This window comes from Rhamphochromis sp. 'chilingali' (genome assembly GCF_963969265.1).
Source record: "Rhamphochromis sp. 'chilingali' genome assembly, chromosome: 14".
Classification (NCBI taxonomy): domain Eukaryota; kingdom Metazoa; phylum Chordata; class Actinopteri; order Cichliformes; family Cichlidae; genus Rhamphochromis; species Rhamphochromis sp. 'chilingali'.
In genome coordinates this window covers 28,806,253-28,820,708 of record NC_137941.1, presented here as the reverse complement: position 1 = coordinate 28,820,708, position 14,456 = coordinate 28,806,253, and the positions used below count along the sequence as shown (strand labels likewise).

Sequence of the window (14,456 nt, the reverse complement as noted above, 5' to 3'; positions counted from 1 at the left end):
GTTTAAAAGTGAGGTTTGAAAGAAGACTGCAATGCTAATGCATCAAAAAACAGCATAACTGTAAGGCTAGTTAGCCACGTTAGCTCAGCTCAGCTCAGCTAAATTAGGGGAGGCAAACTTTGCAGGGCATGTTTAATGGTGTGCTATCAGTTTCTACTTTTAACTATATTTTAGTAACAGTTCCTTCATGGAAATTCTTTACTTTTTCTCAAGGAAGTTTACATATTTGTCAACTTCATTATCTTGAAAGTTCATTAAAAACAGCAGTTAAAGCTAGAAAAAACATTTTTATTAACTAGATAAAACAATCTACTTAAACAACCTACATACCTGCTTCTCTTCTATTGATGGATTTTTAGCATGATTGCCTTCTTTTTCCTCAAAACTGTTATGATATATTTAAAAGGTAACATTTACTGAGATGCTAATTAATATATTAGCCATATTCACAGGTGTGGAAATAGTTAGCTAACTTTTGATTTTTGAGAAAAAAAATTTTTGGTATTAAGCATATGATACAATTGTATCAGAGCTAGAAAAACAACACAGCTGTAAATCAATGTGTGTTTAAGAAACACAGCCAAAGTCAATGTCATTATTGGTTATAAAATAGAAAGTGGCTTAAGCTGAATGCTCTTCATGTTCAAGTTAACTTAAATGTTAACATTTAAACAAATTTTATCGTACTGAATTCATACACATCTCAATACATAGAAGACAGCATTTTTATATTTCCAGACTATGGACACATTCATTTACTGGATTTGAAATCTTTATATAGCAGATGTTAGTCAAGTCACTCCGCATTATCTCTGTAGTATGTTGATCTCACTGCTGTTAGCCTTTAATATCTGCAGAGTGATGATAAGTTTAACAGCATTTCTAAACCAGGAGTAAAACAGTGCATACATTAATGGGTTTAGGCAAGAGTTAAAATAATAAACAATGAGGATAGAAGATGCAGAAGAAGCAGCTGGATCATTGCCTGCAAGAAAAAAGTAGCAGTAAAATGGACAGTAGCACGCCAGAAACACAACTACAAGAATCCCAAGGTTCCTGGCTGCTTTCAGCTCAGATTTGTTTGCTTGATTCAGTGGCCGCTGAAGTGTGACAGCTGTAACATGAGAGCGCATGGCACGAGCCTGAGACACAACCACCACAAACACTCTCGTATACAGAACTACGATGATCGTAACTGGAACTATAAGAGATACAACAAAGTCAACAATTCCAATAATATCATCAACAACAAAAACACACTCTCCATAGCAGGAACCATACTGATAGGTTTGTAGCTTGAACCCATCTGCTGGAACGTTGAAGACAATATAATTACACTGCAAGCAAGACGCAAGTAGGCAAACTTCTTCATGGTACTCATGCACGGGAGAGAACCAGACAAACGCCGTTCCTTCGCTTGACCCCAGTAGCTCTCGTCCGTCCTCCCGTAACACTGTCCTTTTATTGAGGTTACATGAATATGCATAGGTTCATTAACATACGACGTCTACATACAAACAAAGAGTACCTTGCCTGTGTGTGTGTGTGTGTGTGTGTGTGTGTGTGTGTGTGTGTGTGTGTGTTTCTGATCAAAGGGTTAAACATCCTTGGTCAGGAAGAGGGTAGCCTCCCCCTCACCCTAGATGGTTCATCCTAGATAACACGGTGAGGAAGTCCTGCAGTTCATCTAAACAAAGAGCACTTAGACTAGAACAGATGTAGCTACGTTAATCCTACCATAAAACAATAAGACACGGTATGACCTCTCATGCTCCCAAAGTGCTGTCTAATACACACAAAGTTTGCAGACTATCAAGGATCAAAACCTCTACCAATCTACAACTAATTACAAAACTCTAAGCATATATAAGTAAATATTTCTAAGCATAAATGACAATCAACAATACAAATCTAACATTTCCCCCCTTTTTGACCTTTATGCTTGAAAAGTTCCCAGGTATGAATACCTCATGTCTGACAGTTTCAATGCAAACCTTTTTATACTCAGCATATGTCAAATCACCCTAAATTACTGAAAAGGTACACAGTTTAATAAATGTATTAGCAGTTACCCCATTCATTGAGCTCATCTCATGGCAAACTGCATCTTACGAGCAACCAAAGAAATTGTTAATTTAATAGTGAAACTAAAAAAGTAACATTTTCAAAAACATCTCAGCTTGGTGGTGCTTCCTCCGGGTGTGCACATCACATGTCTCTCTGCAGAGTGGTTTAAGCTCTGCAGGGCGTCATGAATGTCTCTTCCAGTTGTTTCCATCACTGTCCATAGGACCAGAGTCCAAATGTATGTAGAATAGAATTCAAACATACCAGTTGGTTTTGTTGTTCGTCAACATGGGTCTCAGCTATTTCCAAGCTGCAGACCTCTCAGCACTCTAGTTTTATGGCCTCTTACCAGCCCCCATCACCTGACTTCAGACCTTCGTCTTGTGAGGGGGATATTTATGACTCCTTAATTGTCCATGCTCTGCAGAAAAAGCTCTCTGTGGAAAGGGTGCTGGGTTCCGTCATCTTACTGCTGTTATGATCCCAGCAGCCTTCAGAGTGTCATCGTATGCACAGTATAGTGGCACAGCATTAGGTGATGTTCATAGGAAACTGCTGTCATCACCACCATAGCTTCTGGTTCCTGTGCTTTCACAGAATCATGATGTCATCCTCGAACTCCTTCTGCGCTGTCGATGGAGCTTGGCACGCTCCCCTCATCCCACGAGTTTTCATGTTCCAACGCTGCTGAAGGTTTAAGGCAGAGCACGTCGTACACCTTAGTTGTCTTCCTCAGCGTCAATATTGAATCTTTCATTTTATTTAAAATCTCCTGGAAGCTCAGTAGCACAGCTCTCTGTGTGATGTCTGCTGTGCTGAAGATGATCTCTGATCCTCCTGAAGCCTCTCTCCTGGCCTCAGCTCCCATCTTGTGGACGATCCTCTCCTCTATTTTGCAGGCAGTTTCATGGTCCTTGCTGTGGCTCCAAGGTCTGATCTCATGATGGGCCCCAACCAGCTTGACCTTTGACCTCAACCACTGCCTGGCTGTCAGCTATGCCTGGAATGGTTCACGCTTCTCACTGGGCCTCTGAAGATTTCTCAGGAGATTACTGCTGCACCTGTATTTCCTTGCTAAGAAGAAAAACTTCTATTTGGAGAGCATGTCAACAATCATCAAACCACATTCTTTAGTTCAGTGAACTTCACTTATAGGCCATCAAAGCCTCATCTGAACATGGATGCACCACTTGCATAGGTTTAATATTTGTAAATAAAACGGCTAATCACACAAATCACTGCAACAATAATAGTAAACATTGTTTAATGTTAATCCTTGCACTCCACCTCTTGACGCATGGACATTCCCATGCGTCAACTCACCAAACCTGGATCCCTGTCTTAAAGAAAAAGATTAGCTAGATCATGTCCCAGGCAACATCAGGGCATCTCCTCTGGAGTAGCTCCGTAACCCTGCAATAAAAGATGTTAGCGTGTGTTGCATATTAAGTTTGCTTAACACCTGGCTCTCCCAGGAGCCTGCATACACACCATCACGGCCTGGAAAGCAAAATCTGGAAGTGAAATCAAACTTCATACCTGTAAACAATTGTATCATAAGAGTAATAAGCATTCAACATCAGCAAGACAAGTGTCATGTGCAGGTTTTCTCAAAGCAGTAACTACAACTATTACCCTAATTCACCTCAGACATGGATTATCCCATGTACTCTGTTAACATTAATGTAATCAGTGACTTCTCTTAAGCAAAGTCACTCCACTCATATATTATTATTATGGGTTCAAAAGTGGCCAGCAAATGAGCCCATAATAAACTATTCCATAAATACCGTAATCTCTTATTTGTTTTACTCATGTCACTTGTCCGCTTCAGCTGAATCTACTACAGCATTCTCAAAGAAACAAACATTAGCAATGCACATAGACTGTGGTCAGACGGAGGTCAGACACAGGTCAACAGATTCTAGAGGTGCCATAAAACACCATAAAGTTAACACTCGCTGTGGAAACAGTAACACTGGTCTCATCACAGTATGTCTCAAACTATATTAATTTCTCCATCAACATATGCCTGTAACTACAGTTTTCTTCACACATAAACCCAGAAATCTTGTAGTAGAGAAACATTAGCCAGTATTCCTATAAATCACATGATCAAACACACGAAGAACCGTAATGCTGTAAAAACGAAAATGCAAATGTTAGCGCTTGCGCAGGCGTATGCATACTTTGTCACAGATATCTCTGTGAGCACACAAGCTAGTGAATGACACACACATAGTAAATTCACAGACACAGAAAATGGCATTTAAAATGTTAAATCATCACGCAACCTCGAGTGTTGCTGTCATCTTTCTGCTTCTGTAAAGGGAAGCACACACAGACTCATCTGCACCCCTGCCAGGCGGGGGTCAACTTCACACAGTCGTGTTACATCAGTAAAGTCTTGTCAGCTTTTGTCAGCTTTTACCAGTCAGTCAGTTTGTTTTCCTTTCACTCACTCATTCATGCATTCATTCTTTCTTTCTTTGCTGATAGTGGAACCTATCGTCGCATTTAGTTTCCACTCTCAGCAAAATGACGTCATTTCAAAAAGAAAAAGAAGAACTTTAGTTTGGATTACATCGCTGAATCCTTTTGGACTGGGACTGTCATTTAATAATTGTCCCAAATAAGTGGCTTTCTCCAGAGTCCATTTAAATGTGGAGAACTCACTTGGCACAATTTTCTCGACGACGTGTAGCATTTTTAATTCCCGACGTGCAGATCTGCTTAAAGAAAAGAAAATAGACAAACAAAATCAGTGCCTGTTCAAAAGATAAAAATGAAAAATAACAGAGATTATCAAACAAAACTTTCAGTGCACTGTGAAAGTATCAAAATAAAAAGGCCTTGTTAAGTCATGACACAAACTCCTCATCTCAGGTAAATCATACCATTAGCATGGTTCATCATACCATCATACTAATCGGCAGGCTCGACTTCACAACAAAAGAAAAATCATCAGCTAGATTCACTCCAAATCAACCATCAGCTGCACAACACACAACATAATCCTAATGTCTTATTAGCTATGAGTTTAATTACCAGGTCTGTGCTCTTCACTCATTTAGGCCACAGATCTATTTTATTCAATTTTCCTTTTCCCTTCATCATAAAACATGTGACATGCTGTCATGCACTTCACAAAACAGTCTGTTCTGACGTATTCAGAGTTGTGTATCTAAATACAGGATTCACTCGCACATCAAAGCAGGAAACTCAGTGTTTTAGAGTCTCCACTCAACACACAACAACTCCAACACATCTCATTCACTCGTACTAGAATTCAGTCACCTTTCATTAATCTAAAACCAATCAACTAATTTGCATATCAACTATTAACCCACTAAGTTGACAGGACGACAGAAAAGCATGTTCAAAATAGTATCACAAAAGACAATTTCCCTCATACAGTAAATTACATGTGCTGCCTCAATCAAGCAGGAAGCTTCTCCCAATTTACCATTTTAACAACTAAATTTATTGTCTGATCACTGGTTGGTCAAACCAGGATCTTTTTTCTCACAAAAATTAAACTGTTGTCCTGCAACCTGGAGAGTCAATTTTTTGCATTGGATAAATTCAGTATTTAATAACAAGTGTCTGCTAAATTGACACTATTTTAACACTGATGAAAGATAACAAGCTAATTTTCATTACATGTGTTTGTGTTATTAGGCAGGTCTAATGCATGTCTGTGGAGCTGCATCTCCAGCAGAGCATGTTCTTAAAGCTGCCTTTCCTACACCCTTCTCTGCTATTATTTAATCATTTCTTAACTAATGTGCTATGAGTCTTCATGAGTCATTTTGTGTTTGGAATTGTTAGTAGGGTTAATGCATGTTCTGCTTGTGTGTGTGTGATTTTGTATATGTTTCTATTTTCGCAATGTTTCAGACTCCGTCTCAATTTTCCAACTTAAGCAGTCAGTTTTCTTTTCCCCAGGTTTGCTAACCCAAATTTTGATTTCCCACATTAAATAATTCCTATGTGTTCTCACCTAGTCTTCTCACTCTGTTGTCCTCTCCCACTTCAACAGTCCAACAGCCGGCAGTTCTCCTTCAGCTTTGTCCTGTGTCCCACTGTCTCTTCTTGCCATTTTACTCCACAGGTGGCAAATGTCAAACTCCAACTGTTCAGTTCTCCTCAAACGTTTTCTTCACATGCACAGTGAAGTCACAGCCACTCTCACTATTGTCCTCTGATGCGGTTGACTTCGTGCTAGTGGCTGAAGTGCTGCTGCTGCTGCCTTCCTGGGCGACTTCTTAGCAGCTGCTGCCGGTTTCTTAGCTTTGGTCTCAGTAACCCTGTTCATCTTGAAGGATCCGGAGGCCCCGGTGCCCTTGGTCTGCACCAGAGTGCCCTTCGCCACCAGACTCTTGATGGCGGTCTTGACACGGGCCTTGTTCTTGTCCACATCGTAGCCTCCGGCAGCCAGAGCCTTCTTGAGAGCGGCCACGGCTTTCACAATCAGCTCGCCCACGCTGAGGCCGACCTTCTTGGGCTTGGAAGTCATCGTCTTCTTCTTCTTGGCCTGAACCTCGGCGCAGGGCGCGTTTATGATGGAGCCTTTCCCACCACAGCGCTGGCACGTTGAACGCATCATGAAGGGTCCATTTCTTTCATGTCGCTAGCCGCATGTGGCTTGCCCGAGTCACTCAGTCCTTTTTGAGCATTTCAACATGCTGCCGCCGCAGACCCTGGCCTCAGATCCAGCAAGTTTAGCGCGCTGATCTCCAAAAAAGTCCCGAAAGCCAGAAAGACGTCAAATAAGTGTCTCGTGCTAAGCGCTCGAACAAAAACTCCTCTTCACGCCGCCATCTTGCTCGCCCTTCCGTGGAATTCATTCAATCAGACAGGAAGATGGGTTTGCTTTCTTCTTCTGCTGCTTTTGCTTCTGCAGCCTCTGCTCCGATACTGCCGCTGCTGATCAGGTTTTTTCAGGGAAGAGTGAGAGTTTTGAGACAGATCGTGCTATAAATAAGTCAGCCAGAAACTTGGCTTGAACGTTTCCAATTGTTAAACTATAACTTTTCTTCCGACCGCTGCATGTGGAAAATTGATTCAGGTCTGCTTTTCACCTGAAAGTGACAACTAAGACATTTTCATTATTATCATCACTGCTTAATCAACACATATCTCTCTCTCTCTCTCTCTGTTTTTGTGAACAATCCTTTCTTAAAAGCAGAAAATGAAATTATAGTTGTTTTTTTGGTTGATCAACACAAAACCTTTTTCCTATGATTATTTTTTTCTACAATATAAATTCTCCCTCTTATTCACTCTTTTTTTTTTTTTTTATTTACAATAGCTGGTGACCTGCAAAATCACCGCTGTCACTCACAATCAAAGGCAATTACTCTTGCACAGTGCACAAAAACACTGTGATGTCAGACACATTCACACTCACTTTGTCATCTGCATAAATAAATCATATGGCTGGAGATATGTGCCATGGTCATCCATAGGCATGATCACACGTTTATTTAATTATTTCCAACCCAACAAAACAAATAAACAAAAACATAATGCTGATGCTATGAACACTCCACACACAAGAGTCAAGATTCAGGAAAACTGCTCATGGAAACGCTGCACACTCCAGTTATCACAGTTAACATAGTGCTGTTTCCCTCTCTTAGAGTAGTTCTCAGACAGCTCTCGATCTGATAATGTGTAGCCTGCTCATCAGCTCAGAAGAAAAAAAAAAACTGCAACGCAACATCATACAGTAGTTGCTCTGCCCACAGTGGCAAAGTCTTACACTTTCATATTCAACTCAGCTTCTCCATCATGTACTTTTAGATGTTTCATACAGGGTTCAGCATATTAGTTGTTTTCACAGGTGTGCTCTACATCTCAACAATGGTTCATAATAAGACGACAGTCTTCCACACAGGTCAAGTGCCTCTATGCACTTCATTAGTTTAAATATTTATCTATATCACTTCACCTCACATGTCATCGTACTGAATTTAAGCAACCACAAGCGTAATGTAGATGACTTTTAACAACTATCCACCTCAATTACGTCTATGGTCTGGCACACAGGCTGAAGAGTTAACGTTTTGTGTCAGCAAGGGGTGGGGGGACAGCCACCCACCAGAGCATAGCTGCTGATGTGGGCTGGCCTTCTCCACACGCTCTTCAAGGCTGGTGTGTTTTCTGAAAACTTCTAACATTTTAATCTCTTCCATTTTTAAGCCTGCGATTAACCGCACGGCTCAGGTCCGCGTGAAACCCGCGTGACCGCGCTCGCGTGAACCCGCGCAGCTGTGGAGCCGTCGCTCCCTCTCTTTTTTACATAAATACTTTGTGCTGCCAGGAGCAAAGTCCAGCACAAACGTCTGTCTCCCTCCGACTCACTCTTGGTTGCTTAGAAACCCATGATAACAACAACAGTCGGTGTCACAGACCACATGTTCTGCTCCGCACACACCCACACAACAACAACAACGACGACGACGACAACAAAAACAACACAAAATAGGCCTATCGTCCAGCACAGTCTGGACCCCGCGGAACTTCTCAACGCCCCACAAAGTGGCGGAGAACTCACCTCTAGCCACACAAAGTAGCGAGGAACCTCTTGCTCCACAAAGTAGCAAGGAACCCGGGTATCGCTCCACAAAGTAGCGAACTTCTCAACGCCTCACACAGTGGCGGAGACTGCACAACCACACGGTTATAGAGTCGGGCTCTTCTCAACGCCTCACACAGTGGCGGAGACTGCACAACCACACGGTTATAGAGTCGGGCTCTTCTCAACGCCTCACACAGTGGCGGAGACTGCACAACCACACGGTTATAGAGTCGGCCTCTTTAAACTTACTTGGCATTGCTTAGAGTGTAATATCAGCCCGAATCCCGCCGACCGTCATTCATCGAGGAGAAAAGACAGACCGCGAATCCACAGGAACTTCCTGGCTGACGTCAGTCTTTCAGCGTGCCTCTCCTCCCCTCGGTGAATGCGATTCCAGGGCTCCGGCATCGAAGGACCAATTAATGATAGGTTTGTAGCTTGAACCCATCTGCTGGAACGTTGAAGACAATATAATTACACTGCAAGCAAGACGCAAGTAGGCAAACTTCTTCATGGTACTCGTGCACGGGAGAGAACCAGACAAACGCCGTTCCTTCACTTGACCCCAGTAGCTCTCGTCCGTCCTCCCGTAACACTGTCCTTTTATTGAGGTTACATGAATATGCATAGGTTCATTAACATACGACGTCTACATACAAACAAAGAGTACCTTGCCTGTGTGTGTGTGTGTGTGTGTGTGTGTGTGTGTGTGTGTGTGTGTGTGTGTGTGTGTGTTTCTGATCAAAGGGTTAAACATCCTTGGTCAGGAAGAGGGTAGCCTCCCCCTCACCCTAGATGGTTCATCCTAGATAACACGGTGAGGAAGTCCTGCAGTTCATCTAAACAAAGAGCACTTAGACTAGAACAGATGTAGCTACGTTAATCCTACCATAAAACAATAAGACACGGTATGACCTCTCATGCTCCCAAAGTGCTGTCTAATACACACAAAGTTTGCAGACTATCAAGGATCAAAACCTCTACCAATCTACAACTAATTACAAAACTCTAAGCATATATAAGTAAATATTTCTAAGCATAAATGACAATCAACAATACAAATCTAACACATACCTGCCTGGGTTTATCAGGGCATGCTTTGTATAGATGATGTTGTACAAAATAGCATAAAGCCAGCACAGAAAAACACTGAGTTTGACTCTCGGCACAGTGATTCTGGTGGGGTAATGCAGAGGGTCACAAATAGCCACATAGCGGTCAACTGATACGAGAATAATCATTTCAAATGAAGCATTGATAAGAATGCAGCCCAGATAAGTATAAAGTGAACACATGAGATCACCAAATACCCAGCAGGCCGTGTTTTTGAAGATTTCTACCGGCATCAACAAAAAACAGACAAAAAAGTCAGAGACAGCCAGAGAGAGGATGATGATGTTACTGGGAGTGTGGAGCTGCCTGCAGGGAGACAGAAAATTATAAATTACACATTAATCATGTCAAAATATCTTCAATGAAGATGTTCTATTAGAGGCATGGTGCAATTAAGGAAATAAAACCTATACAGTCATGATGAAGTACACACAGGACATTCATCTTGACATAATTCATTAATTACTTAACTAATTTACTAACTAATTACTAAACTTGATTTTCTAAAAGTTGAACTTTAGTTTCATCTGAGAGGTTAATCTCTGCCTGAAGTGGGAGACTGAGATGATGATGAACAGATTAAGAGCAGCAGTGATCAGAGAGATGGACGAAAGCCCAACGTTCAGGAGCACCGTTTTGGACCAGTGAAGTGTCGGCTTCCTGCAGGAACTGTTCAGTAGCTCTGGAAAACAGAGCTCTGCCTCTGGATGCATCTGGATCTCCATCATCAGGTTCCTGCAGCAGTCTAATCAGAATTTTCTGTCATACAACAAATTTATCTCCTTCTACCATACCTCCCATCTACTGTTGTGCTCCCTGGAGAATGATATCCTCCCTCTTTTTGTGCACACAACCTCTTGTACTTTTCACTTTTGATTTCTCCGTCTCCCATCCAAACATATCTATCACAATTAAAACCAGAAGATTTACATTTTAATGGCCAAAACTACAAACTTGGGCCTAAAAACAGTCATCTACAAATCAGCCATCCAATTGTCTCTGTTCTCCTTTTACAATCAGTATGTAAGAGTTAAGATGAATATTTTATGCAGCACCTAATCCAGATAAGCTGAATACACACAGGCAATCAATACAATCCTTGATTTATGGCACAATTAATTTGTTCTTACTGTGTAATTGATGCTTATGTTAGTTTCATTTATAATCAAGATACCTAAGTTAGTGTTGTTCCAACAAAACTGACATCATACAGTTTCATATGATGATGTTATAACATATATACAAAACCTCCTAGCACTGAGATTTCAGTCATTCTGTAACTGCAGTGACAATACAGACTTTTATACAGTTTTTAGTTTTTCTGTCAACGTAGTTATAATCAGCAGTCACAGAATCAACTGTTGTCTGTGATTACGCTTGTGGGACAAGACATGAACAATAAATGTTAAATTACAGGCACTTCTATTTGATTGAATCTTGAAAATGTGCACCCTTTAAAAATATGAAGGAAAAAAATGTGGCTCTCTGTAAAATGTAAAAAAAGAAAAAAAAAACACAGAATGCAGGGTGCTGGCATTGTTGATTGATTGAGCAGGCAGCCCGTACGACAAAAATCTACTGCCAAGGCCTGGATTTGACTCCACACCAGGCTATTTGCGTGGCTAAATGCCAAAAACATTAAAAAGAAAACACAAATTGCAATAATTTGTAAACCTCATAAATACAATTTGTATTCCCAAAATAACAAGTAACAGAAAATACACCAAATATTTAAAAAGAGGACATGGAACTTTTTTTGCTTGCCCTGTCTCGCAGTGCAGCAATCAGAATTGTTGAAAACACACTGAACATCTGCTTCAACGCCTGTTAAAAAGAAACAACATAGCAGGCAAACCATAGCAACAACCAACATATGCATAAGTACCACTAAATAATAAATATTAAATGTTACTGAGCAGGACAGAGTATTAATGATACATGACATGTTTAGAGACAGCAGTCGACTAAGATATTGTGAGTCTGTATCTGTGTGCAAATCTGTGCGTGGGAGCATGCTTGTGTTCATGAGGTTTCTCCATTTAAGTATCTAATAGTGTGTGGGGGGAACATTGATCAGTTTCAATATGATGGCAGCAACACGTCTCTGGGAAAGGGCAATGTTTACTATGTGTTGCATCCCCTCTTTGTTTCGCAACAGTCCATATACAACAGAGAAGTGAGGAGACCTCTGGCTGTTATTTACTCTGGGAAAAACTGCACAGAGGTTTATGAAAACAAGCAGTATGTCTGGAAAATAGTGCAGGAGACTCTGCAAGAGTTCAAAGAGAGGAGAGAAACACAACTACAGGAATCCCAAGAGTCCTGGCTGCTTTCAGCTCCGATTTGTTTGCTTGATTCAGTGACATGAGACCGCATGGCTCGAGCCTGAGACACAGCCACCACAAACACTCAAATATAAACAACTGTGATGATAATAACTGGAGCAAAAAAAGAGAAAACTAGGTCAAAAATCCCTGCAATATCATTAATGACAAACACACACTCTCCATAGCAGGAATTATACCTGCCTGGTTCAACTAGGATGTCCTTCATGTAGAGACTGCAGTAGAAAACAGCATAAAACCAACACAGACAAACACTAAATTTGACTCTCGCCACAGTCATTCTGGTGGGGTAATGCAGAGGGTCACAAATCGCCACATAACGGTCAACTGAGATGAGAACTATGTTCCCTATTGAAGCACAGACAATGTTGCTGGTCATATAAATATAAAGTAAACACATAAGATCTCACTATGTTATCCCTCTAACAGCCTTCACATGTTCTCACTGTAATTTCCCCTCATGAATGAATTTATGCTGCACTAATGTGAATGTTTGCAGGGAAATCAAAAGCATTTCACTCGCAGTACTCGAGCTGACTTACCTTTGTTTGAATGACGACTTGTACGCGCTGACTCCACAGACAAGGTCAGGCTACGTCAATAGCGGTTGGTCTTCAGGGTTTCTACTCCACGGCCGTATTTCATACGGGTCCACATTTCCAATGCACGCTATTTTCTGCAAGTACCGCTGCTTCGCCTCTGGACGCAATCGGTCTCTAAACAGTTCATTCTCTTTTGAGCTGCTTTTAAGCATCTTTCTTGTAGTCGTCGTTCCAACACAGTGTGTTTGTGTTGATTCGTAGACCCCGAAAATGGCGCTGCGCTCCCATAATGCATTGCGGCGTGACGTCAACTCCAAAGCCCTATAGTGCATACTATAACAGCAGATTTATGATCGAGGCCACATTCCTGTGAGGAAGTTGTGAGGAAGTGTTGTTTCTGTTAGTATCCGTGTGAGTTCAAAACTATTCTACAATGCACTGTGTGCAGTAAAAGACAAAACACAAATATATGATGCTAATTATGAGATATTAGTCTTAACATTAAAATACACTAATACACTGTTGGGGATTAATTCAAAACTGAAGGCACATTAAACCAATGTGGGTACCACAGCATCTTTTGGTGACCTCAAACACACCTCCAGGCTGTGTATGGCGTAGGGGTATTTTACCAAGAAGGAGAGTGATAGAGTGCTGTGGCACTGCCACATAGAATACTGAACTTGCCACCATTGAGAACAGGCAGCATAGTCCTCAAGACATTGAACGACTTCAGCCTAGATAAAGGCTAAAACTAAAACAATGTTATTAACGGTACAGGGGGACTACGGGGGGATTATTTAGAGGTCAAAAGGTCTATTCAGGGTCAACTTTTCGCATATCCCAATTTTGCCAGGTGGCTATTGTCCTTAGTCTACCATTTGTATAATATAGAGGTGGACAAAGAACTGCTTCACACAGTGTTCATAAAGTTATGACAAAGAGCCTGGCTACCAGTGCCAGCAGGAATGGAAAGGGAAATAAATGAAAATAAAATAACAACAATACAAACAAAAACAGAACAGCTTTACAAAGAATCACAACCTACATTTTAGAACCAAGATAAAAAGACTTAGATTAGCTAAAACTTAGATTAGCTTCTTAGATAAGCTTGACATAATGAGAGCTTGAGGACAACGTCAAATGACAAAAAAGTTTTTTAGTGCAACAAGACACTACAGGCTTGGCAGCCACAGCTGGTACTGGCCACTTCAAGCCACTTCGACAATCTCATTGGACCCCCCCCCCCAAAAAAAAAAAACAGCTATGGAAAAGTACAGTAAGGAGTCACTGGAAGCCAGGTTAAATCTACCTTGGTCCATACCTCTCGCCACCAGTTTCTTTCTTTTGAGCAAAAAGGATGATAAACTCAGGCCTTGTATAGATTTTGGAGGACTGAATGAATTAACTGTGAAGAACCCTCTGAATCATCGAAACCAGTGCATATCTTACTTGCATCCTGTGTAGTGGGCGCTGTTACCTGGGAAATCAAGACATTGGTGCGCTGTGCACAGCCAGAAGAGCCTGATCCAGCTGTGGCCCACCTCACAGGCTATTTGCTCCACCTACCGCACACTCCCATGTGCTGCACTGGCTCCACACAGCGCACTTTGATCGCAAGGACAATTTCCTTGTTAAAATGCTTTTAGTGACTCTCTTTAGAAGGTGATGCATGCAAATATGTTTTGGCATTTTTTACGCCCCTTAATGGTTTTAAGTCAGCCCTGGTCTCACATTGCCTTAGATTTTGTCACCGGCTTGCCGTACTGCTCTAGCAACTTTGTCATATTTTCCATAATTGAC

General features: G+C 41.3%; 2 protein-coding genes across 2 annotated transcripts; both read right to left on the bottom strand.

The window, feature by feature from the left end:
* Positions 1-806: 806 nt before the first annotated feature.
* On the bottom strand, positions 807-12,490 carry LOC308410449 (trace amine-associated receptor 7h-like; the record flags this gene model as incomplete). The annotated part of the gene is made up of 3 exons (XM_080903783.1): positions 807-1,487; positions 10,015-10,072; positions 12,291-12,490. The coding sequence occupies 3 exons, from the start codon at positions 12,488-12,490 to the stop codon at positions 807-809; spliced, it is 939 nt and encodes a 312-aa protein (XP_080759909.1).
* LOC308410146 (histone H1-like) lies at positions 4,663-7,236 on the bottom strand. Its single transcript, XM_080903310.1, has one exon. It carries the CDS (start codon positions 6,674-6,676, stop codon positions 6,230-6,232), a length of 447 nt encoding a protein of 148 aa, XP_080759436.1. The 5' UTR covers positions 6,677-7,236; the 3' UTR covers positions 4,663-6,229.
* Positions 12,491-14,456: the final 1,966 nt, after the last annotated feature.